General features: G+C 50.9%; 1 protein-coding gene across 8 annotated transcripts in view; it reads left to right on the top strand.

The window, feature by feature from the left end:
* The first annotated feature begins 1,314 nt into the window (after window positions 1–1,314).
* The window catches only part of ADAMTS14 (ADAM metallopeptidase with thrombospondin type 1 motif 14), a 74,265-nt gene continuing 49,521 nt past the window's right edge, over window positions 1,315–26,058 (top strand). For 6 of the 8 annotated variants that reach the window (XM_036222840.1, XM_016121066.2, XM_016121064.2 and 3 more), the window contains exons 1-2: window positions 1,315–1,682; window positions 3,349–3,794. In XM_036222840.1, the coding sequence (XP_036078733.1) occupies window positions 1,364–1,682; window positions 3,349–3,794 (765 nt within the window). In that variant the 5' untranslated portion in view covers window positions 1,315–1,363. The remainder of the gene's footprint in view (window positions 1,683–3,348; window positions 3,795–26,058) is intronic. The other 2 variants (XM_016121067.2, XM_016121065.2) reach the window with 1 other exon arrangement.

The raw sequence follows: 26,058 nt of genomic DNA, 5'->3' as shown, positions 1-26,058 counted from the left end.
CAGCTCCGTTGCAGATGAGCTGTGTCACTGGGACACTTCCCTTCAGCTCTCTGAACCTGATTCATAAGTACACTGGACCTCCCAAACCTTGATGTCATCTCATTCATTCCACAAGCACTGCCTCTCAGAAGACCTTGTGCCAGGTGCTGGGGCCATGAAGATGAAGACTCCAGCTCTCTGCCCCCAGGCAGGAACGCATTCAGAGCCCAGCAAGGAGGTAGACTGGGACACCTCTACTGAAGGGAAGAGGGCAGGAGCCCAAGTCTTCTCTCAGGGGACCCAGGGATTCCCAAGAGAAGTCTGGTCAGAGAATTTCCATCCACATACTGGCCTCCATTGAAGAAAGCCCTACAATACAATGTCTGGACTCAAAAGCAGAAAGATTGTGGGTCTTTATACACTTTTCACAAAGACTCTTTATTCCACGGTTCTTTAAAAAAAAATCTTTCTCTAATTCCCACCTCTGGGTTGCTTGAAATACAGTTAATTTGCAAATCATTAGGAACACATTTATAGAGTAAAGCAGGGGAGCAGAGCAGGAGTTGGGCTGTTTGCCTGACTACTGAACTGGTCTTGGCAACATTGCAAAACCGGCAACCACTCTCATTTCTCAGACCTTTAGTTTTTCTCACTCTGGGCTATATAGTAGGTGTCCTTGGTGCCAGGGGTAGAAATAGAGGACAGTTATCATTTATTGAACAGCTACTGTGTGCTGTAATTAACACCCATTTCACAAATGAAGGAATGGAGGATCAGAGCTAGGGTTTAAATCAGGGCTGTCCAACTGGGACACATGCCATTCACTGCACTTGGGACCCAGGGAGCAGTAGTCTGCAAAATGGGTGGATCCAAAGGGCCTGAAGGTTAGTGGGAGCATCAGATTATTAGGAGAGAAAAAAGACATTCTCTGCGGACGAGGGCGGGAGGGGGTTGCGTTGCTCACCGTCTCCCCACCCAAAAGCAGTCAGACATCCCTCTGCCCAGTGGCTCTGGAGAGCCGTCCTGTGGTTAAATAGGGGAGCGAAGGAGCCAAGGAAAGCGGCTACCGGCTGTCACTCCGGGGGAGCCCTGGCGGCTGGGGCGACCCTCGCCCAGCGCGCCCGCAGCCCCAGCCCTGGCTCCGCGTGGCACTTCCGATCCCGCCCGGCTGCACGTCTCTGCACTCCCCAGCCCCGCGCCCCGCCCCCGAGCGCACTGAGCCCCCAGCTCGGACCCACGCCCGGCCCCGCCCCGCCCCGCCCCGCCCCGCCCCGCCAGTGTGCCCACCCTCGGCCCGCCCCGCCGCCCCCTCGCCCGGCTCCTGCGCGTCCTAGAGCGTCACGGCGCGAGCGCACGGACCCGTCGACAGTTGGCACCGGGGGCAATGGCACGTCGGCTGCTCGGCTTTCCCGCCCGCAGCCTCGGGCGCCCGGAGCCAACAATCCAGGCGGCGGCCCGGCTCGGGGGACCTGGAGCGCGAGGGAGGGAGGCGATGAATCGGGAGGTGGCGGCGGAGGCCAACAGGCCGGCGTTCGGGCAGCCGCGGGACCGCCCCAGCCTCTCCCGCATCCTGGAGCGCGGAGCTCGGGTTCCTGCCCGGCCCGCGTCCCTGCGCGGCCACATGGCTCCGCTCCGCGCGCTGCTGTCCTGCTTGCTCCCCCTGCACTGTGCGCTCTGCGACGCCGCGGGCAGCCCGACCCCAGGTGCGTGCGGGCCCGAGGCGCAGGAGCGCGTGGGGCGCGGCGTGCCAGCGGGTCGGAGTGGTCGGAAGGCGCCGGTGGACCCTGGCAGCGTTCGAGCGGGCGGGAGGCGGTGCGCGCACTGGGGCTGAGCTCTCTTTTCTTTCCCTTGTGCTACCGACGCTGTCGCGCGATTTTTCTCCCTTTCTGGCACAAGATGTAGAGAGAAACCCTAAGCGAGGATTTGGGAATACAGAGCCTCCTCTTAGGTGCTGTTCATCCGTCTGTATGTTTGTTTCTCTCTCTTCCACCCCGGTATGTTTTTCTCTTTCAGCGTCTTTTCTGTCTCCAACTTGTATGCATGTGTGCACGTGTGTGCGTAGGTATGTGCATGTGTCTGGCTGTCACGCACACAGAAGCAAGCTGACAGGTGGTTGCCCCAAACCCCAGCGAACATGGAACATTCACACTCCACAGAAACACGCTTACATCTCTCTTCCCAGCATTGTCACTCACGCTCTATGCATTCACTTTGCCACACACAGACCAGACATTCTCCACCCTCACTCTGCAGCATGGGGTGCTTGCCTGGGGGCTCTGAGCATGGGGAGGTGATCCGGTCATTTCCAGGCAGGGTGGCTGCTTGTCTGTGAGCTCCGTTCGTGTAGGGACACAGATCCCTCTAGCTAAAGTCTCGGGGGTTCCTCTGCTATAATGGGTAAACCAGAGGAGAGTTAGTGCTCTTAACTGCCTTGGGCATGGGGGATTTTCAGGACACATCATTTTTTCAGGTTTTATCAGTGCTGTGAAAGAGGCTGGGGAGACAAGAGATAGAGCCTTGTGGAAATGTGAATTCCTCTCAAACTCACATCTGTGAATCACCAGGCCTGGAAGCCAGGGAGCTGTCACTCCTGCCTGGCCTGGCTTGAGCTCAGCAGAGCTGTGTGAGGACGGGGCCGCTGGCATGCAGCCTGCAGCATGGGGCCGTGACCTCACACTTAATTCAGTCCAAGTGGGCAGGTCACCCCATGCATCTTTTTTTATTTTTGAAGATCTGTATTTACCCAGCTTGGGGCCGAGCCATTTAGAAATCTCGGCAGCCGCCGTGCTGCTTAAAAAAGTTTACTTTCTAAACTTGGAAAAATACAGAACCTGTATTCCCTCCCTTCCTTTTCCAGCTCCTCCTTTCTCCTTGACACGTGCCCAAGATCCCCTGAGTTTCTAGGTGTGTCTGTTGTTCCAGCTGTGTTCTGGGAACATGGTGAGGAGGGCCTTACCCCAGGCTGGGCTGGTGGTATCAGCACATTGGGGACGTTTGGGTAGATCCTGCATTCCTTCTCTTTGTCCTGGGAGCTTTCGGAGAATTTCAGTCCTTTCCTCAGCAGTGCCCAAAGTTGGAAGGCTTGTTGCTAGAGTGACAGAATTCTATTTGGCATCGTTTTCTTTTCTTCTGCTAAGTTTAAAAAGGACCTCCAGGGAACAATTATGTTTACCAAGTACTTGAACACCGTTCATCCGAGTGCAGAGATACAGGGGCTCAGGAAGCAATGGATAGGGAATGGGTGAACTTGGGCTAAGGGGTCCCTCCAAAGTGACACTCAGGGTTGTAGACCCCTCTCTGCCCCCGTGGGATTTCGGCGAACCCTCACCTCTACACAGCCTGTACTGACATAACTTTGTTTTCCTCCAGCAGAAATACGCTTCTCCAGAAAGCTCAGTGACTATGATGTGACAGTGCCCTGCAGCACAGACTTTCAGGGACACTTTCTGTCTCATGTGGTATCTGGCCCAGCAGCAGCCTCTGCAGGGGGTTTGGCAGTGGACAGGCCACCTGCATCACCATCACACTCTGGTCATCTCCGGGTGGCTCGCAGTCCCCTGCACCTGGAAGGAGTGACCCCGCAGCCAGGCAGGGTGGGGCGCTATACCCTCTACTTCAATGTTACTGTTTTTGGGGAGGAGCTGCACCTGCGCCTGCAGCCCAACCAGCGGCTGGTGGTACCTGGAGCATCAGTGGAGTGGCAGGAGGACTTTCGGGAACTCTTCCGACAGCCCTTGCAGCGGGAGTGTGTCTACACTGGGGGTGTCACAGGCATGCCAGGGGCAGCTGTCGCCATCAGCAACTGTGATGGACTGGTAAGAAAACAGCCTTCCCTCAAGCTTCATTTTGCCCCTCACCCCAGTCCCTGGCTACCTAAGTCAGGCTGACCTGGTTCCTCCTTGGGGACCTGTGTTTGGAACTCCTGTGGGCACATCGTGGGGTCTGGGTCAAGTCAGGGGCTGTGCTGCTTTCCAGAGAGAACCCTGCATGCTCTGCTGGCCATCAGGTTCATGCTCTGTCAGGTGTGAAGTGATCAAGTTAGTATGGTGCCTTATCTTGTTCATCCCCTCACCATCTGTGGACACACTGGGACCACATCTGACCTGGCAGGGATCTCTGAGCCCTGACACGTGCAGAGGTGAGAAAGGCGGGCTCTGCTGGGATTGAATCCTGGCCGTGCCACTCACTAGCCACGAGGCTTTGGACGAGTTGCTTACCCTCCCTGTGGTTCTTTGCCTTAGGTATGAAGCGAGGACTTATTTATCCTACACACATTTACTGTGCGTATTCTGTATGCCCAGTACTGTTCGGGCTCTGGGGGCTATGGCAAAGCCTGAGGCAGACACCATCCTGGCCCTCCTTCATGGAGCTGACGGGCTGTGATGATCGTATGACCTACTTCTCTGGGCAGCATGGTTGGTGGTTGGCACCTGCCTGGCACATAGTCAAGGCCCTGTTGGTGTCAGCCACTATTATTTTTTATACTGTTACCTTCCCCACTGCCTCTGGCCCTGAATCTGGCCTGCTCCTTCCGATGCTCTGCTCTGTGAGTTCCCTTTCTTAGGACCTGCTCCCTCCTTCATATGTGTGTGTGTGTGTGTGTGCGCGCGCGCACGCTTTATATGTAAAAAGACTAAATTTTTTGCCTTCCAAAGAACTAGATTTGCCCTATTGGAGGTGATAAGGCCCTCACTAAGAGGCATGGTTTAGGCAGTGATTGGTTCTCAGAGTTGAGCATGCACTGAAATCGCCTGGAATGCAAGGGTTTTGTGGAGCAGACTTTGAGAAACCCAGGTTGTAAGGACAGCTGGAGAAGGCTAAGACCTTGTCCTGATGCCAGAGTGAGCCTTGGCTGCCAGCCTGCCCTGGCTCAGCATTTCCGTGCTGCAGGAGCCCTCAGTTGGCCTGCTGGCTAGCACTATGCTGTGGCTACAAGTTTTGGTTGAAAATCCAAGGTGATGTCTGGAATCACCCAGGGATTCAGTGTCCGTGCAGCTGGAGAGACTGAAGGCGCCGGTGCCATCCGGCTTGGCTGCACGACATGGTGAACTCCTTCTAAAGTCATCAGCCACGTAGGCTGTCGGCTGTGCAGTGACAGGGCTGGGCCTCCTGCTGCTTTGACTGCCTCCGTAAATGTACACTGGGAACCTAAACAAAGACGTCAGAACAGTCACTACTGTTAATAATTAATTGTCCATACCCTTTGCACCCTGAAAACCTCCTTGTCATTGAACTAGCTCAGCAGCCTGTCGATAAGTGGTCACTGACCGTTAGATGAGGCAGGGGTTAGGGCAACGAAGGACCCTGACCCAGTACCCATGAAGCAAGGTCACATGGCCGCAGGGTGCGGTGTTCACAGTGACAAGCTGCATTTTGGTTGAGGGTGCCGGGAGGCTGCTCAGTGGGCCTGGGGCTTGGTATTACACAGCCGATGTTGCTGACTTTTGGTGGCCTCTGAGTAAATGTTCTCCTCAGCAGTGTGACCTGGGCAAATCACTCTCCATCTCTAGGCTTTACTCTTCTCATTTGTCCTAAGAGGGGCTGTATTTGATGCTACCTGATAGATGGAAATCAACTTTGTGTGACATTTGCTGAAGGAGATCACGTCTCAGAGGCTGTCTCATGCACGGGCTTCTGGAGGCCTGTCTGTAGTGGAATTGAGGTTCTCCTGGGTTCCCCTGCTGTTGGTGAGGGGTAGAAGTGGGCTGCACAGACTGAGGGTTGGGCTGGGTCCCTATTTATACCAGGCCACTGCTTGTGCCTTCGACTGTCTCCAGAGGCCAATTCTTAAGTCCAACTCTGAGGGGCCTCCCTGTCTAGGTTCCTGTCTAGGCCACAGCCCAGCACAGAGGCCTCCCTAGGGCAAAGATTTCCTCACTTCCGGCCCATTCTAGAAAACTGCCCTGTGTCTCATGAGGGTGAGTGGCTGTTTACAGTGACCCAGCCGAGCCACGTTTGGACTTGGCAGCTACAGTGCAGAATGTCCAGTGATAACATTTAACTCTGCATCTTCATGTCATCTCTGGATTTTAACCTTGTCTTCTTCAGTATCTCAAATGCCAAAGTCATTCATTCCAAAAAAATGTGTGTGTGTGTGTGTGTGTGTGTGTGTGTGTACAGAGCACTGGCCATGACCAAGGTCCACAGGGAAATGTAAGAAAATGAAAATGACACGAATAATAACAGTAACAGGAACAAGCACTTCCCATGGCACAGGCACAGCATGCGCACTGTCACAGGACACGTACTGTCACAGCACACATACCGTCACGTGCATTCATTAACTTCACCCATTGCGTAGATGAGGAAACTGAGCCATGGGGAGATCTGAAGATAATGCAAGCAGCGTCCAATAGCACAGGACTTTGTGGCTTGCAAAGCCCTTCAGTCTGTGTGCTGTGTAGGCAGATATCGTCAGTACCCTGCTTTGTAGTCAGGTTCCTGCCCTCAAGGAACTTGGGTGTCAAGCAGGGGGGACCTTGCAAATAGTTTTAACATACTTTGTTGGTTTTCCAGAACACGGTGGGCATGGTTACTCAGTAAATGGGAGTGATTACTATCTGTGGTGTCAGAAGATGATATTTGAACTAGGCCTTGAAGGATGAGTAGAAATTCGCTGGAGCCAAATGGTGGGGCACACATCCTGGGCAGAGGGAGAGTTTGAGCAATCAAACTAGGGAGCACCACGCTGGATGAGGCCAGGGAGGGAGCCTAAGAAGATGCGCTGGGCGGGTGGGCCTTGGTCTGACTTTGAAGAAAGGGCAGGATAGGAGAGGGACCCTGGAACAGGGATGTGGCAACCTACCACCTGGAAAGAATCTGGGCTGGGAATTAGAAGATATGCTGTGTGACCCTGGGTAAGCTGCCTTCATTCTAAGGGCCTCACTTGCCTCCTAGGTGTATCACAGAGGCTGAAATGGATGGTCTCAGCACCCCTTTCAGCTCTGGCTTTGATGCTTTATGACACAGGACAGGGCTTGCTGGAGAAGTGTGAAGCCGGGCCCCTGTAAACCCATCGTCGACTCCTCCCTCCCTGGTTGGTCCTGGGTCCTGCTCCATGCTAAGCCTGGGCCGGGCTGCAGGTGCAGAGAGGAAAGACACCAGTCCTGAGCTTGACCCTCGTGGCCGAGCAAACCTGCCATTTTTAAAATGGTCTGAACAAAACCTTGTCTGTATGGACCCAGCTCTGCAGCCATTTGGCATATCTTAGCTGCTGTGGTGAGAAGCGCCATCTCTAAACCTGTGGCTCAGTCCTCATTTTCAAAGTGCAGTGGGGGCCATCACCGCCTTCCAATTCTCCTGCCGTCCATATATTCACTCACTTTTGGGCACCTGAGACAGACACTGGCAGGGTTCTTTGTATTGTGGTTAATTCATTCCTAGAACTAAGCAATGGGCCCTTTACCTCACTTGCCACTTGTTCTTCTGGAGGGCCTGGTGTGTCACAGCTTGAGGAGGGGGTCAGGAGGGACCCAGGAATGAGGAAGCCAGGACCCCTGCCCTGGATGAATTTGTAGGCTAGTAGGCACCTACATGTAAAAGCTGACAAATTAAAACCCTGTATGAGGCAGCAGCAGAAGGACCCATTTATTTTAGTTAGGGCATCCAGACAGGCTCCCTGGAGGAGGCGGCATTGGCTCGACTATTCAAACGTTATAAACAGGGAAGGAAATGCTGGGTGCCTGGCCTACAGAGAGAACGACTGAATTAGGCAGGCTTGAGGATGTTTGGGAGATGGAAATAAGGGATGTAGGGAGGCCTAGTCCTACCTGCAGTGTTTCTTCTGGAGTGAAGGGTGGTTGTTAGGCCCTAGGGTTCCAGACTGAGAATGTGCCCAGGTAGCAGCAGCAACTCGATGCAGCTTTCTTCAGAGTCTTCCTCTGGAGCCCAGCTGGTCATTGCAGCAGTCCTTCCAAACTTTGAGGGCCTATCAGCAGGGTGGACCTGGGTAGGAACCCTGGCTGGGAGCCAGGTGCAGAACAAACCCTCTGTTAGCGATTGTGCCTCTGAATTGCTGAGAGGAACATGGAGACCTGGGGTGGGAGCCAGTTCATTGTGGGTCCTAGAAGGGTAAGAGGAGCAAGAATGAGGTGAGTAGAGTTGGTCTCCTTTTTCTTGGTGGGGATGTGTGCTCACTGTGCCCATCTAGAACCTGGATGGCCAGCCTCCTAAAAGGCTGCTTCCCTGCCTGCCTGAGTCCTAGGCCTTGCCCCTCTGTGCTGGGGTGATAGGCGCTTGGCTGCGCTGCCTCTGTGAGTCACAGGCCTGGCGCAGAAGCAGCTGCATGTGTCAGGTTTGTCACCATCTGGTTCCATTTTCCACCTTCTGCACATGGTGCATTTTTAATAGGATGCACTGGTCCCTCCCCACACCGCCTGCCAGGGGCCAGGGGAGGCTAGTCTCAGTCCTGTTTCTTACCTCTGCTTCATGTTGTACAAATCACAGAAGCTCTCTGAGCCTCATTCCTTTTGTCTTAAAAATGGGATTACAAAGGGAAGAGTTGGGGATTGATGGGTAAAAGGTCTGGGGTATCTTTATGGGGTTATGAAATGTGTTAAAATTGATTTTGGTGGTAGTTACACAACTCTATGCATATAATTAAAAGCCCTTGAATTCCACGCTCTAAATGAATGAATTGTATGGCATGTGAATTATATCTCAAAAACCTGTTACAAAAAGTGCCTGACCCATAGAAAGGCCCATGACAGGCATTGTTAGTAGTAATTATGAAGAGACAGTCCAGGATGGTAGAAGTTGTGGGGTCTCTTTGCTCTGGGACACATTAGCTGTGTGACTTTGAATAAGTTTCTAAATCTCTATGTGCTTTGATTCTTCGTCTGTGAGGAGGGGAGAAGAGCAACCATCTACAGGATTGTTCAGAGGATTAAATAAGATAATGTTAAAAAGTTAGAGGTCCGGTTTATGGTGGGGCCTTAAAAATGGGGATTATTTCAGTGATTATTAATGGTCTTATTTACATTTTTACAGTGATTACTACAGTAATTAGTTATTGTTAATAGTGAAAATGTTATGTATATTGTTAGAGTCCCTTGTATTGCAACAGTGCATAGATTATCAGCATTCTTGATATGAGTCTGAGGCCACCTCTGGTTCCCAAGTTGGCCAAGTCCTGTTTCTTCTCTACTGTGTCAGCTTCCTCTGCAGAATGGGCCAAATAGTGCTTGCTCAGTGCACAGGAGTGTGAATTTTATGATTGGTCTGTAATACCCCAGATGCCTTCCAGGATGAGGGGATACTGAGAGGTGCTAAGTGGAAATTTCCGTTAACAATCTGTGGGCCCCTGCCCAGGAGCAGGTCCTGGGGGTGCAGAGATGAAACTCAGCTCTCTCTCCCTGTACTCCAGAAGCCCACAGTCTAAAGAGAAGGCCAACATGCACAGCCGACAGTGCAAAATAAGACAGACCACACATTAAACTTCAGCAGGGAAGTTTAATGCACTCAGTGGGTGGCCTGGAGATGAGTACTGAGGAGAGGTGCTTCCTGAGAAGGAAGGCTTCTCAGGGGAGGGGACATGTGGGTTGGGTTTTAAGCATCAGTAGGAGTTTTAAAGCCAAGAGGTAGGAATTATAGGCATTCTGCAGGGAAGGAAATCCTACATCTTCGCAGGATTCAGGAAATGGCAAGTCATACCAGCTGTCCATGGGAGAGGGAGGATGGTGAAAATATAGTTTGGAAAATCTCTGCCTCACTATGGAGCTCAGACTTGCGCCTGAGGCCATAGAGCATCATGGGAAGTTTGTAAGCGGTAGTCACATTAGTATTGGGGAGGTATCTTTCTTGCTGCATACTGGTGCAGTGCTGATGTAGCAGATTTGCCTGTGGCTCATTGGCGTTCTTGTGTCAACACTTACTTCACTCTAGGGGTTGCTCTTTACTGGCTGGGGAGTGAGCAGGCTGTCCTGGCACTTTCTTGGGAAGCCCCAACTCTCCTCTGCCCCACTGTCCACCCCTGCTCTGGGGATGTGGAGTATGGGGCCTGGAGTTTAAGCGGTACCCTTACACAACCACCAGGCTGGCCCATCCCCATACATCCTGGACTGCGGGCTGCTGCAGTCTGTGCCAAGAACTCCGGGAGGGATGTGTAGGCCTCACCTCCTTGTTCTACCTGCCTCTCCAGCCTCGATGATGGCTTCTGCTCTGTAGACCCCTGCCCCCAGCACAACCAGGATGGCGTGTTCCTGCCTCACTCTGCAGCCCCTCTGCCTTTGCTCATACTGTTCACACCTCCCCCTCTCTCCTCTTGACGCATCCCCCATCTTGGCCATCCAATTCCTAGAAATCAGAGACTGTGCCTTAAAATTTTGCATTCCTCTGAATGCTGAGCACAGGGCTGGGCTCATGACACACAGGCAGTCATGATTTTAGATACTTCCAGGAGCAAGGAGTTAGAGAAGAGGGTCAGATACTAGCAGGGGGAGGTGAGAATGTACAAATTAGAGAGGATATGTTCTGTATAAAGGGAGTGCCAATTTGGGTTCGAAAGATCTTTAGAGTTTTTTAAATATTTGAAATGATTTTTAAGCAAAGCGTTTTATTTTCAAAGACAGTATGTGGCCCAACACAGGAGGGTTGTTAGCTGGAGGCGTGGCTTGCTGGCGAGGCAGTCTGTGCAGGGAATGAGAGCGTGACTCCTGGAACCAGACTGCCTGGGCTGAAATCCCAGCTTTGTCTTTTACATGCTATGTGGCTTTGGACAATTTCCAAACCTCTCTGTGCCTCAGTTTCCTCATTTGTAAAGTGGGGATTGAAATAGTAGTCGCTCCATAGAACTGTCATGTCTAGAGGGCTTAACTCAGTTCTCAGTCGATGTACAGCAGCTTCAGCTGTTGCCCTTAAATGGTGTGTGGATTTGTTGGTTGAATCTGCTGGATCTGAGGGGACGGGTGGAAGGAAAGGAGAAGAGTCAAGAGCATTTCACTTGTCTGTTTGACACCCCCAGAGGTGTCAGGCTAAAACTTAGCTGGCAGGCTAAGTTTTTCTCAGGGTGCAACCTGCTTCTCACCCTAATTCGCGTTCTCACCCAGAGCATTCCCACCAGGTTCCTAAAGGGCAGGGTCTGAGCTCAGTCACCTGTGTGTCCCTAAGACCCCAGCACAGGGCCTGCCATAGGGCAGGCTCTCAATGGATGCTGGGTGAGCTGACTGGGTGCAGGAATGAGCAGGCGGCCTAAAGTTTTCTGAGGTGGTATAAAACTCACGTTTGCATCTTCTCACCCTACTTAGACGCGAAGGGACGCAGGTCTCTCATTCTCTCTGTGGCTGACTGTTCATCTGCCCCTGGGTCAGCAATGAGGAATGTGGACCATGCCCTGCCATTTGTCCTCCTGCATCCCCTGCAAGCATAGCAGGTCAGCTGTGGCATACTGTCCCCCAGGTGTGCGTTCCCAGCCTGTGCTCCATGCAGCCACGCCCCGAGGGCCTGAGTGGGCATGCAAAGTGGAGCCTGTTCTCCCTGCCCTTGGCACTCCCTTTACCAGTGAGTTTCCATCTTCAGGGCTCATACCCTGTCCAAGGGTACAACCTAGTTTATCATGTTACTATTCAGATAACCTAGTTACCTGAGAAACTCTGGGTCTACTTTTTAGAATTTACGTTTATATAATAAAAATAAGAAATTGCCTCTTTGGACAGAAGGAGAACATCTCACGACCCAGCCCACCAGGGTGACCGTGGCCATTCAGATGGAAAACGGCCTGCAGCTTTTCTTTTTCTTCACAGAGTGCACCCTCTGCGGCCACTTCCGATTGTGGGGATGTGAGGGCCTGGCGGCTGCGGGCAGGGACAGTGGTTGCTCAGCATGGGGTCCCTTGAGCCCAGTCAAATCCTGGGAGGCAGGCAGCACAGGTTTTCCTGAGACATAGGTGGTGTGGGGAGACCGAGTGACTGTATTAGTTACCTACTGCTGTGTAACAAACCAGCCTTAACTGAGGAACTTAAAATAACAATGTCGTCTTTTTCACGTTTCTGTAGGTTGGCTGGTTGGTTCCTCTGCTGGTTGCTCCTGGGCCATCATGGGGCTGCATGTAGCCAGAGGGCGGGCTGGGCTGGCTGGGCTGACGGTGGTGTTGGCTGCTCTGCTGGCTGAGCAGCCGCAACTCTCTCTGTGGCCTCTCACCCTCCAGTAGGCAAAGCTGGCTTCTTTCATGCTGTCTCGGGGAAGCATTCCAAGACGGCAAAGATAAGAACTCCAAGACCTCTTAAAGCCTCCTCTAGGAAGTTAAGTAATGTTACTTCTGTACATTGTGTTAGTGAGAGGGATTCACAAGGCCAGACTGGTTTTTCTGAGAACAGGGTGGTGGACTGCACCTGTTGAAGGGAGCGGTGGCAAAGTCTAACTGGAAAGAGGCACCTGGACAGGGACAGGAGGTGTTGTTGCAGCCGTCTTTGCTGTCATTCTTTCATTCTGCCTCTGGGCAAGTGACTCGACCTCTCTGAGCCGCAGTTTCTGAATCCGTAAAGTGGGTATCCCTATCTTGTAGTTTTATTCATTAGAAACCAGGCACTTAAAGTGCTGCCATAGTGCCTAGAATAATAAGTGGTAGCTTTTATTATTATTGTTGATCTCTTGAGATAAGTACAGAAACTGAGGCAGGGCCCACAGTAGGTCCATTTCCAGAACGCCGGTGGCCTAGTCTAGTGTTGTTCTTGCTTCCCGGAAGGTCCCAGCCTGTCTGGGCCTCTGAGTGGACTTCCAGGGTCTGGGTCCTAGTGGGTTTCCAGTCCTCGAGGTGGTCTGACTCTGCAGTTTCACCTCCCTAGTCTCCCCACAGCTGTGTCTCACTGTCTGCTTTGAATTAGTAACTTATTTATGATACGGAATAAAGCTGGATATCACCTCACTGCCCATCCTCTTGAGCAGAGCCGGCCTCCCAGGTGCCTCTTTCCAGTGAGGGCTGGGGGCACATTTTATTTTTCTTCCTTGGCATCTTCAGGCTAGCTGGCGGCCTGGTGTGGTGGGGACTGCACTTGCCTTCCATCTGCCCCCCGGCCTCCGTGTGGTAGAGGCCGAGGGCGGGCCTTTGGTGAGGACCCAGGGAACTTTTGCCTTCCCAAGATCCTGCGATGGGAAGTTCCCAAACTGTTTGCCAGGCCCAGCGTTCTGTTTTTAGCACGTGGGTCTTGCCCTGCCTTAAAAGCCTTAGAAACAACAACAACAATAATAGTAACACCTGCAGGCGGCCTCATCTCTGGCAGCTCCAAGGAACTCCTTGTCAGCACAAATGATCCTCGCGTTCTGATAACCTCTGATCATCCCAGCTCAGTGTCATTTCCACACCTCCCCCTGCCTTTGGCTTCAGTGTGTATAGCTATGGCTGGAGAGGCTGTGGAGGCCCCTTGGTCCCCTCTTCAGTTTCCAGACCAGGAAGCTGAGGCTCAGGGAAGGGAAGAGGCTCACCCAGGGTCATGCAGTGGGTGATTGTTGGGTGGCGGTGGGGGTGGTCTGGGGGCCTGACTCCCAATCCAGTGCTCCCCTCACTATCTCACGCAGCCTCTCCTGAGTCAGTGGAAAAGGACCGAGTAAAAGTGAACGAATAGTAACTCAAGGTCATAAACTGTGTGGTGGCCAGTGATGCAGTGGTCTGGCCACAGCTTCAGAGAGTGAATACTAAAGTGATCGGTCCAGTGGTTGTCCTGTGGGGGGTGCCCTGGGAGTCCTTGGGCCTGGATCCCAGGTGGAGGTGTTTATGGGAGTAACTGTGAGGGTCATTGTTTTCCTGAAACTGGGAAACCAACTAAGAAAAAACAAATGTCAATAGCCTAGTTAGCGGGACTTCAAGCTCAAATGGAACCTCTAGTGTTTCTTAGTCCCAAGTCAGCATTGCCGCTGTTTAATCCATTTTCAAAATATTACAGGGCACTGGGCTGCTGTTATGTCCACATTACTTGTCATGGAACATTGAAAACCCTGCAGTCTCATTTTCTTCTGCTTTCTGTAACACAGCTGAACAGGCCCCTTTTAGAGAAACCTTTAAGGTGCGAACGTTTGTCAGGACATGGTTGTCTGAATGCAAACCCCTGTTTCCAATGGGCTGCTTGAAGCTTTTGTCAGCCTTTGCTTTTTAAGCCAACCAAAGATCTTTACCTTTGATCTGTACAGAAAACACCCGTACTCCCAAGCCACTCCTGGCCCACGGCAGAGGTTCATTTCCGCCCCTTGAGACTGGCAGGAGCCACACTCCAAATTAGCTCCTCCAGCCCAAAGGGGCCTTGTGTTCTGTAGCCCAGCAGGCTGCTGGCCTGGGTGCGTTGAGTACTTGATATTTTGGCACCTCATAATTCATAGCCTCTGGATGGGGAGGCTCTAGGTAAAACATGCTGCCCCCTAAGCCACGGCCGTATTTTGTGGGAAAACAGATCTCTCATTAAGGGCCATATGCCCAAGGGAGTTTGTTTTGGGAGCTTGGCCCCTAGAATACTTATTTAATGTGGTTTTGATCTGAAGTTGGTCACATGGTGTGGATCAATACTTGTCCTACTAGTAGAACAAGCTAGAAGAGGGACAGACAAACATACCTGGATGGGGATAGATCACCTGCCAGGAGCCACTAGGGGCGTGGAAGGGGGACTGATGATGGGGTGGCATTTGAGCAGGACAGGAAGGGCATTCCTGGCAGAACTCACAGCAGAGGCCAGGGTCTGGGGGCCACATGAACACCCATGGTTCCAGGTACAGAGCAGTCCCATGTGGCTATGGTGGGGGGATTTTTATTGCTAATAATTATAAAAGGAAAACAAACAGAGCTTGACACGAGTAAGTGCTGGGGTGGTCTGAAGCCACCCTCTCTTTCTCTGGGGTGATGGTCCTGGCCTCCTTAAGTGATCTCCCAGCTTCCTTCCTGGCCCTCTGCCATCTCTTCACCAGCGGCAGCCAAACAGTCTTGTTAAATCCAGGTCCCCCCACAATATTCCTCGGGGAGCAGGCCCTGGTCGTCACCTCTCCTCCTGGTCCTCCTGTGACCTCTTTGCCCCTTCCTCAGATGCTGCCAGCACCTGCCCCTCACCTCCCTCAGGCCTTTGCTCAGATGTCGCCTTCTTAATGACATCTTCCCTGCCTCCCTTATTTAAAATTTCAACTCTCAGTTCTTTCTTCTGCTTAATTTTTCTCCATGACTATTTCCATGTGGTATGCCATATTTTTGCTTATTGACTGCCTGTCTCATCCTTTGGCAGAATGTTAGCTTCAGGTGAGGCGGAATTTTTGGCTGTGTCCCCAGCACCTAGAACAGGGTCCGCTCAGTAAATATCTGATGGATGAATAAATGAGTAGTTGAATAGTATTGCAGACAGAGTTTTAGGAGGGGCAAGATTGCAGAGATGCATATAAACACGTAATGCGAGTTGGGGACCTGGCGAATGGCCCGAGTGGCTGGGATGTTGGCATCGTTAGTGACTGACGGGCCTTAGCACAGCACAGACGAGCTTTGGTGAAGGGTCTGAGTTCTAAGAAGTCTGGGAAACGTGCTGATGGTGCTGCGCCGAGCAGGATTAAGGCCATCCAGTCCGCGGCTCATTTGTTGGTAGCTATTGGTGTGCTCTTCCCCATTGTGCAGAGGAGGCGGAGATGCCTGAGGGCCTGTGTTGTCAGGAGTCACTCATTAGAGCTGGGCCTGACACAGGAATTCAGGTGGTCAGGTTCTCGGCTTTCCACCCTCCCATGCTCACCCACTTCTGTACGGAACCTTCACCCCGCCATCACACAGCTCTCATTTATCGCTTATTACAGACCTGCCACGTGTCAGACTCAGCTGGAGACATTTTACAAGCATGATCTCTTCTGGGGGAGGCATTGTTTAAAACCAAGTCAGCATTCCTCTGGGCCAGGCTGATGATGATGGATCGGAGGGGAGGCCTGGCTGGGACAAGTGGCCTGCTGGGGGCTGGCCCTCAGCTGTGGGCGGGACTGGCTGTGTTTTTTGTCTAGAGCTGCCCCATTGTTAGCTGGCTTGCTTCTGAGCTGTAGGGTTCAGACTTCAGGGCTTTGATGCAGGGGGCTGTTTCTCAGCTCAGGGCCTGGCAGCCACACCACCCTCTGGCATGAGAGGACTGCTTCCTGTCTCCTCGTCCTGAAGCAGCCACCACTGCCAAAGCTCCGGGCCAAGCAGGGAGCCAGGCAGAGCTCCCAGCCCAAGCTTGGTGGGCTGTGGTGGTGACAGAGGGGGAAGCCTCAGAGCCTCATGGCTTTTGGGCATGAGGAATGGAAACTGGGGGTGGCTGCCAGCCTGGCAAGGTCTGCCCCTGACTCTGGCTGGGCTCCAGGGCGGGGCTTGTGGCAGAAGGGGAGTTTCTGATGCCTGCTGTGTGATGCCCTGCCCCTGGGCCAGCACCTGTGCCGCTGGGGACGGGGGCTCATACAAAGTGAGCAGCTTCCCTTTAGAGCACTCGCCAAACCTGAAGACCTTAGCAACTGTGTTCTCCAGGGGCCAGAGGACAGACTCAGTCACTGCTTTCATCCTCATCATCATTAGCATCATCACAGAGGTACTGGCCTGGGGTCATCCCAGCTGGAGTGGCCATGGCAGCATTGACTTACCACTGGCCACCGATCAGGTCACTGCCAACTTCCCCTACCTTCTAGACCCCCACTTCATTCAAGGCAATTTTGTCAAATTATTCTTCACTCATAGCGGAGTTGCACCTTGAGGGGAGAAAGTGGTCAGGTCCTAAGAAAGCACATAAGCCACAGATCATGTGTGGTCCAGATGATCCTTGGTCATACGTGCGCAGGGGATGCTCGCGACGGGAGAGGTACGCGGTAAGTAGCAAGCCTCTCCAGACACTGCCCCCTGCCTCGGCCAGGGCACACACTTTGTCCTCCTATTCCCTCTCTGTCTTTCTCGCCCATTTCCTGCATTATGATGAACTCGTTCTGGTCCGACACTCCATGCTGCTTGTACTCTCTGTGAAACATGGATGGTCACTTCCTTTGAGTACCATTCCATTGTTTGGAAGTTTCCAGGGTCTAGATCATTGGTTCCCAGCCTTGGCTGTGCATTAGAATCACCGAAGCCACTTTTGAGAAAATCCTAATTCCTGGGCCCCACTCACCGAGATTTGATTCATTGGTCTGGGGTGCGGCCTAGGTGTCAGAAGTTCTGCAAATCTCCCAGGAGATCCTAATGGGGATCCAGGGGTGAGACCCACAGCCGTAGCCTCCTGGAAAAGTCTGTTATGGGTTCGATGGGAAACTTGGGGTCACTTCATGGGGGACCGGGAGAGGCAGGTTGAAGGAAGAAGGAAAGAAAAGGCCACCACCCTGCTGTGGGCCCGGCCTCAGGAGCGGCATTCCCCTTCATTGTTTCATTCCCTGCTCCCAGCAGCTCTTTGGCTTCAGATGTGGAAACTGAGGCGTGGAGAGGGTCTGCATCACCAGCTGGGGAGACCTGCGCTGGCGTGGAGCCTAAGCAGCCTCTACACCACTTTGCAGGGAGCTTGGATGACAGAAGAGAGTCACATGTTGTTTGTTTCTTTTTAAAACTTCGTTTAAAAATAATTGTTATCCAGTTATGACTTACTCATTGTAGCAGGCAGACATTCTGTGTGGGACTGGCTTTCCTTTTCAGACAGGGGAATTATAAAAAAGTTAGAAAAGACCTAAAAGTTTAAAGAGAGGGAATTGCCTACAATTTCACCTCTCAGAGACAACTCTCTGACAGGTGACCAACTTCTCTCATTTAGCAAAATAGTTTCAAGATTCATCCATGTTATAGCATATATCAGTATTTCATTCCTTTTTATGGCTAAATAATATTTCATTGTATGATATACCACATTTTGTTTATCCTTTTTACAGTTTATGGATGTTCGTTGGCACATTCTCTTTCTCACCTTTAAATTATCCCAAGCTAGCCAGTTCTCTTGGTAAAGACTTTTCCCCTTCAGGATGCTTAATCACTGTTTTTTTTTTTTTTTGTTTAGTTTTGTTTTTTTTTTTTCCTCAGGGGTTTCTTCCTGGTTACAGGCAGGGGATCTAAGCAGGTCAAAGCTCGGTCACACTGGAGCCAGGAGTTAGAGACAAGCCGTCTTGTGGTTCTAGCGTGCTGCTCCCAGCACTAAACCCACAGGCTCCCTTCATGCGCCAGCAGGGCGCAAAGCACTCTTTGAAGATCACATGGCAGCAGACACAAACACATGCATAATCCTTGCTTCCGGGTCGGACCAGTCTAAGTGTTTTATGTATATTTCTCAGAAGATAGATGTGTTGTAATCCTGAAGCAGAGGAATGTTAATAACTTGCCAAGATGACACGGTCTGAGAGTAGCAGAGCCCCGATTCTGGCTCTGTGGTCTCTGCATTGACCCACCGCACGTACCACATTGCTTCTCCTCTGAGAAGGATTCTTGCTGCAAACGGGCTGGGCCCAGCAAGACCTCAGTAGCCTTTCACCCAGTTCCTCCCAGGGTCTGGGACCTACTTCCTCATGTTTCTTGTGAGTCTTTAGCCTGTTCTAGGGGTTCTGATGCTGCCCATGTGGGTCATGGCAGGTGTGCCAGTTGAGGACAAGCCTGACAATTCTCAACTCCGTCCTCCAAGGGCTCGTGCTCTTGCCTGTCCCAAGGCTGCAGCTTGGGATGAATCAGCTTTCAGACTTTCCCTGGCTTGGGCCCAGGCCCTGGCAGCCCAGTCTCCAGCAGAGCTCCTGTGGCTTGTGGCTTCCCCATCAGGTTTGAATTATATGGAGTCTCAGCATCCGCAGGCTTTCATCCCAGCCATGCAGACTCATGCTTTCGTGGTAGTGGGCCGCCTGTGCTCCTTGTGTGTGTGTCTGTTGGCTGCCCGCGCAGGTGGTATCTCTGTGTGTGTTGTCTCCGTGCATGTGTGTGTGTCATCTTCATGCGTGTGTCACCTTGGTGCACGTACATCTCTCGTTTCCATGCATATGTGTCATCTTCATGCGTGTCTCTCATCTCCCGGTGCGTATGTCATCTTTTCTCACAGCTTTGTTCATATATAATTCACATGCTATGCAATTTGCATATTTAAAATGTATGACTTAACGAATTTTTATCATATGCACAGAGTTATGTAATTATTACTGCATTTAATTTTGGAACATTTCCACTATCTCAAAAAGAAGCCCTGTGCCCTTTAGCTATAAACCCCGTAATCTATTACCCCAGCCCAGCAACCACACGTCTACTCTTTGTCTCTATAGATTTCCCTATTTTGGACATTTCATATAAATGGACTCGCATAATATGTAGCTTTTGGTGACTGGCTTCTTTCAGTTAGCATGTTTCCAAGATTCATCCATATTATTAGCATATATCAGTTCTTCATTCCTTTTCACAACAGAATAATATTTCCTGGTGTAATATACCACATTTTGTTTATCCGTTCATCAGCTGATGGACATTTGGGTTGTTTCCACGTTTTGGCTCTAGCGAGCAGTGCTGTAGTAAACATTTGTGTAAAAGTTTTTTGTGTGCACATATGTTCATTTCTCTTGAGTATATACCAAGGAGTGGGATTGCTTGGTCATATGGTAAATCCATTTGATATTTTGAGGAGCCACAGGACTGTTTTCCAAACTGTCTATATCACTTTACATTCCCACCAGCAATATACAAGGGTTTCATTTTCTCTACATCCTTGTCAATACTTGTTATCGTCTGACTTTGTGATTCTAGCCGTCCTAATTGGTATGCAGGGATAGCTCATTGTGGTTTTGATTTGCATTTGGGTCAATGATTTCAAACATCTCGTCATGTGCTTGTTGGCCCATTTGTATGTCTTCCTTAGAGAAATGTTTACTCAGATCCTTTTCCCATTTTAATATTGGGTTGTTTGTCTTCTTCTTATTGGGTTGTAAGAGTTCTCTATATATTCTAGATACAAGTCCCTTATCAGGAGAATAGAGGCTGGTCTCATGTCTTTTTGCACACCCCAGTCCCATCAGGCCTAGCCAGCAGTAGATGCTTCTTGAAGACCTAAGGACATACTGAGGTAGGAAGGGATCTGGGCTACCTCGAAGTCCTGACAGGAGTGGTCCCAGGGTATGGGGGTATTAGTTGGGCCCCTCACACTTGTCATGAATCAGAGACAACAACCCAGTTGAACTGTCTTCAACAGAACCCTGGGCACACCTCTGTCCTCGATTTTTGGCTTGAGTAAAAAGAAACATTATGGTGCCATTTGCTGGGATGGGGATGGCAAGGGAGGCATAGGTCTGCTTTAAAGTTTGAGGTGCTCCATGGAGGTCCAGGGTCTACACTGAGGAGGCTGTTGGACAATCCGACATGAATTCTGGGAAGGGGGTAGATAAGGGCTGGGGATGGAATTTGGGAGTTGTCAGCAAATAGGTGTTTAAAGCATGGGATCAGGGGGAAATCCCCGCAGAGCATCTGTGACTGGGGGAGCTGAGCAAGATCCGGACAAAGAAATGATTGCTGTCTCTGGCCACATGTAGTCATGGGTGGCCCTGATGAGAGCAGTTTCTGGGAAGTGGTGGCTCTAGAAGCCCCTGTTGGGTGGGGAGAGGGGAGGTATGAGGCTTGGAGGTAGAGGCAGTGAGTGTGGACAACTCATTCTTCTGTAGAGCAGAGACCTAGCAATAGCTGGGCTGCGCTGGGCTGGGCTGGACTAGGGTAGGGGAGAGGGAGGGAATTTCACAGATGGGGAATCCCTGACTGTACCTATGTGTCAGTGAGAATGATCGAGGAGAGGGAGCATTGTGATGTTGGAAAGAAGGGTACTAATTGCTTGAGCTAAGTCCTTGAGGAGATGAGAGGGAGGTGATTTTGAGCACTGGGTGTCGCAGAAGGAGAAGAAGAGCATAGCAGTGGGAGTTTATAGGGTAGTGGGAGTTTATAGGGTGGTGGGAGTTTATAGGGTGGTGGGAGTTTAAGGGAGAGCCCGCCTGATGGTGTCTGTTTTCTCCTTGAAAGCAGGAGAGGGTGAGGGTGGGGCAGTGTTGGAACTCTAAGCCATCGGGAGAAGTGGAACACAGACACAACTGGGAGGTGCAGCAGAATCCCCAGCATCATGCTATGTGAGAATTATGGCCGCTGATTTCAAGTGAGGCCAGTGGGCAACGTGTGTTTTCCCATCAGTGTGTGGACATGGAGTGGTTGCCTGGTTGGGTTGAACCAGGGTAGAGGCTTCTCTGGAAGAGTAGGGTGGAGGGGACAGTGGGGAGAGAGTTATGAATGTTCGAATAAGAATTATTATACACCAAGAAGTCCAAGGTGGTGAGGAGGGAAGTGAGGACTCAGTGGGGTGAGGATTGACAGTTATAAAGTGGTAGGGTCACACATTAGAGGTCTCTACGAAGTTTAATAACAACTGGAGCCAGAGTGCTAGAGTTAGGTGAGCAGGATGGCGGTGGAAGGGAAGCAGATGGCTGCGGTCAGGGTTTCCAAGGTTAGAGCAGGTGATTTGGTCTAGGGAGGGGTCTAGGGAGGGAGCACGGTGGCAGTGGCTAAGGATAGAAGTGGGTTGCTGGGTTGGGGTAAAACTGGTGGAAGCCGTTTCTGATTTGTGCTCCCAGTGGTGTGCATTATCCCAGCCTCCACTTGCTGGGTTTTCTTTCATTTCCTACAGTGGAACGGTTTCAAACTGAATTTGTTGGAACCCTAGAACCTGAGACAGCGCAGCTGGCAGTAATACCTTGTAATGAAATTTCCAGAACAGGTTCATGCCCGAGAATGTGCTCTCCTTGGGTTGGAGGCGGCCTGGTCTGCTCCTTTCTCCTCTGGGAGGCCCCACATAGCCCAGCCTTAGAAGGGGAAGGAAGGGGAGACCTGGCCTATCCCTCAGCTGCTTCCACTGGAGTCACCATATTGAAATGCTCTTTCCTTCTAGGCATTTGAAAAAGGTTAGCAAATCTGAGGGTGCAGCAAGGGGGCTCAGGATCCCCCATTCCCAGACGACCTGCAGCTGTCCTCTCAGAGCCAAGCTACTTGCTCTTGCATGGACCCCAGGCTGGGTCCTTGCCCATTGCCTCTGCACTTGACTTAGCACAGATGGAACCCTGCCCTTGTCCAAGCCTGGACTTCCATATTATTCAAGGGCACATGTTCCCGTCCCTGGGATCTATTCCGGAGGCTCCCCTGGAGGTTACTTTGTTGGCTCATTGTACCCTTGCCTCCCAATTTACATGCAAGTACATGCAATTTTAGAATAAACATTTATACACACACACACACATACATACTAATCCCAAAGTAATATGGCTTCAGTTATCTTTTCAAATATTTGGGACCTTACCCTGATGATACCTACCAGTGACTAACTGAATTTGCTCAATTATGACCCACTGCAGGGCACAAGGTGATTTCTAAGCCAGCACCTACCTCCCTGTTGCCGCATCACTAAGTCACCATGGCACCATGTGACTCTGTTTCCTTCATTTGCCTTGGAGCTGCGCCCTAGATGTCGGGACTTCCCCTGCCAGAGGGGAAGCAGGACTAGAAACCCTCAATTAGCGTGGCCCGGAGGTCTGTGCCTTTGCAACCTTTAAAACAATGTTGCAGCCATATTGGAAAAGTCAAACAGGTTCCCCTGATCAGCCACTCACCTCCCAGAAAAGGCCCCTCAGAAACAGTTTTATTAAAGGGTCTACAGCTTGGCTCGGGGGGCCAGGCCTGCGCATTGGAGAGCGCCCATTCGGAGACATGCTTGAGGACTTGTATAATATGCAACTCGATCGGATGTGATCAGCTGTTTTTGTTTTTGTTTTTATTGCATGAAGAAGTTTTCTAGCATATATTTTCTACTTATTTATTGTTTCCAAAGGAATACGGGTGAAAGCAGATAGGGCTGACATTTCTTTTCCAGCCTCCCAGAACTTATTTTCTCCCCTTTCATGATTATACAGAAATCAGATTTAATTGTAGAGCTTTAAAATTAGCCACCACTTTTCAGAAACATAAACATCTCATAAGTTGAGAGACAGGAGGAATTTGGAGAGGAGGGAGAGCCAGAAATTTCCTGTTGCCAGTCTGTTTGCCCTATGTGTGGTCTGGTTTCCTGGTCAGGGCAGAGCTAGAGGGGATCGTGGACTAAACCTTTCATAGTGTAGGTGGGGAAACTGAGGGCCGCTTGGGTGGAAGTGGCCCAGCCTGCTGCCTGATCTGATCGATGGCTGAGCCTGCCTTCCCATCTCCTCTCCAGAAGGTGGGTTTCAGAGAGCAAGGGATCTCCTAGGCCTGGACAAGCATTGCCTGTCAAGGCCAGCCATGATGTACAAAAACGATCAAGGAAAATTACGGGGGGAAGTTCTGCCTTTGATCCCAGAGTGGGGGCTGGTGAGACCTGCAGTCACAAAGAGGCTCAAAACTTATTTTCTGGGGCTTGTGTCTTTGTACTAATCAGTCAACTGGGGTGGGGAAATAGGATTCTTGAACTCTTCTCTGAGGAGAGGCCTGTGGGAGTAGGGGCTGGACCAGACTCAGGAATCCTGGGACTTCTCCTTCTGGTGGAGGAGTGCTCAGGGTGTGAGGAGGATGGTGTGTAGGGTGAGAATCCTTTCAGGCTGGGGGATGGTCACCTGGGGAGTGGGAAGGCTCTCCTTATTCTCATGCTATGGTGAGAGGTAGACTGGCTTCCATGAGAACACTTTGCCCAGAGGTAGGAAGGGAACATCCTGCTTGCTCTGCAAGGTCAGACCAGACCAGAGGCCTCCAATGGCAGAAGCAGGGCCCAAGAATGGCCTGAGGTAATGTAGACTAGTGGTTAAGAGTCACTTGGGTTCTTGTTCTGTTGCTGTCACTTATTTGCTGCGCAAGTTACTTAACCATTCTGAGCCTCTGTTTCCTCATCCATGAAATGGGTCTAATATCTGTGGTTACTTCATAGGGTTGTTCTAAAGATGGAATAACATATAAATATCGATGGCAGATATTGTTATTAATATCAGTGACAGTAAGACTGTTTATAAAGGGTGGAATGTAGGGAAGTATGTTTCAGCTCAATAAAACATTATAAATGTCCCTACTCAAATAGGTTTTATCTTGAGAGAATGAACACTCTGTCACTAAAGGCATTTAAGCAAAAGTTAGAAGTCCCCTAACTGGGGCTGTTGTCGAGATATTGAGGCCTCAGGCTAGGACAGGCATGGCAATCTTGCAAAGTCTGTGTGATCCATGATCGTGGGTGGGGGCGTGGGGGGTCAATTGCAAGGCACTGCCTTCCAGCCCAGCCCTGTGCCATGCAGATTATTCTGGAGCCTGCATCCCTCATATGAGGCACTGAGATCTGGAGTCCACATCAGATCATTGGGCAATGAGTCAGGGAATGCCAGATTTTGAAGAATCTTCCTTGTGCAGGTGGTTAACTAATCTCATTATGGGAGAAGGCCATGTGAGGTGCCCACGTGTGCAGGCATGGCTGAGTGGGGCCCTCTGTCCCTGGCCTGGAGAATTCTTCTGCCAGGTCACTTCCAGAGGTGTGATGGGCGGAGACAGCAAAGGCTGCAGACTTTGGTGAAACAGGGTTTGTGTACCTTTGCCTAGATGAAACACAGGTCTTCTGATTTGTGTTGTGAGGGTCTCTTGCTTCACTCGGCTTTGAATGGGGTAGGAACAGTCCGCCTAGGTATCAGAGAGGGGTATGGAAAAACGGATGGGATAGGCATAGGGCTTGGCTGAAAATTGCTTCATAACCCCCTGTGGCAGCAGAGCTGCAGTAGCTTTGGGGGGGAATCCCCTAGGCCCTCCTGACCCACAGCCCTTGTGCTCCTTGGAAGAGAGCCTTCCTTTGGGGCCTCTGCTGGGCTGCCGTGGCAGAGGCTCTTCAATATGGCAATCACTTATCCAGGTCCAAGCTCAGCCTCTGCCCATGAGCACAAATGCCTCCCTAGTCCTCTACTTGGCATAACCCTTTTGGCTCAGGTAGGTTTTTTTCTGCCACCCTAATGGTTCCTCACTTCCAGTGCCTGCCCCTGCCATAGTTTGTCACGGGCCAGTATACGTCCCTTGGGACCAAGAGGGTTCAAGTTGAATGTCTGACCATTGCAACTGAGAGCCTGATGGATACCTGTCCTTCAGGTATGCCTGCCATAGATAGTACCGAGCACAACATGCGGCCACTGTCTGCTCCTCTGTGGGCCCCTCCCTCCAGACGATGAGCAACTCATAGCCAAAGGCTGGGCCTTCTTTATCTGTTTTTCTCTGCCCTGGGCACATTTCAAGTGCAAAAGTAGAAAAGTAAAAGTGCTTTGAATGAAAGGAGGTGTGCACAATGTAAGGTTCGAAGTTGACATTTTAATAAGCAGACCCGAACTTTCGCATATAATTGAGTGTCTCCTCATGAAACGGTAACCTTGGGAAGCCCCAAACTTATTCCAGTATAATGCTGCTATTTTTCTGCTAGAATGTTTTTGGCCTCCCGATTGGGTCTGTTTATGAGGCACAGAGGGCAGCCATCTTGGTTTTGATCCAAAATGGTGTTTGCAGTTTAATCAGCAGATCTAACTGGAAGGGACATGAAAAAGATTGGCTGCTGCTGAAAGACTTAGTGATGAGTGCTCACTTGTAGGTCTTGGAGGGCGTTCCCTATGAAGCGATCTCAAAACAAGCTGAGGCTGCAAAATTGGTGGGGTTTAGTTTCATAAAGTGGATGCTTTAAAGAGAAGTGGCTGCTATTTCAGATGGGGAAGTTTCCAACAGATATATAAAAATGATTCCTTCATGCGCTGCTTTGTGTTCACAGCTGTATTGCCAGTGTCTGGAGCGGTGCTGGTATGCAGTAGGCCCTCAATAGATATTTGTTGAAGGAGTGAAGGAATTCAACAAATTATATTTGTTAAGGATTGCCTACTATTTTCCAGGCACTGTGGTAGGTGGGTTGGTCTTACTACTTTATAGACCTGACATGTGCATCTGGGGGTTGGGGGAAGGGGGTACTATGCAGCTACATACACATTCACACACATCTAGCTATAGATTTCATTGCCTCTGGGATTACTGCCTTCATTGTGACCTAATAACATATCGGCTGGGCTTGGCCAAGATTATATGTTTTTATTTCCAAGGCCAACACTTGATTTCGTAAAAGGTAATATTTTGATGCAGGCAAAAAATTAGATTGAAAACAGAGCGTGCACTCCTGGGGCACTGTC

The sequence above is a fragment of the Rousettus aegyptiacus genome, unplaced genomic scaffold (genome assembly GCF_014176215.1).
Source record: "Rousettus aegyptiacus isolate mRouAeg1 unplaced genomic scaffold, mRouAeg1.p scaffold_m13_p_6, whole genome shotgun sequence".
In the NCBI taxonomy this organism is placed as follows: Eukaryota; Metazoa; Chordata; class Mammalia; order Chiroptera; family Pteropodidae; genus Rousettus; species Rousettus aegyptiacus.
This window is presented reverse-complemented; position numbering and strand designations above follow the sequence as displayed.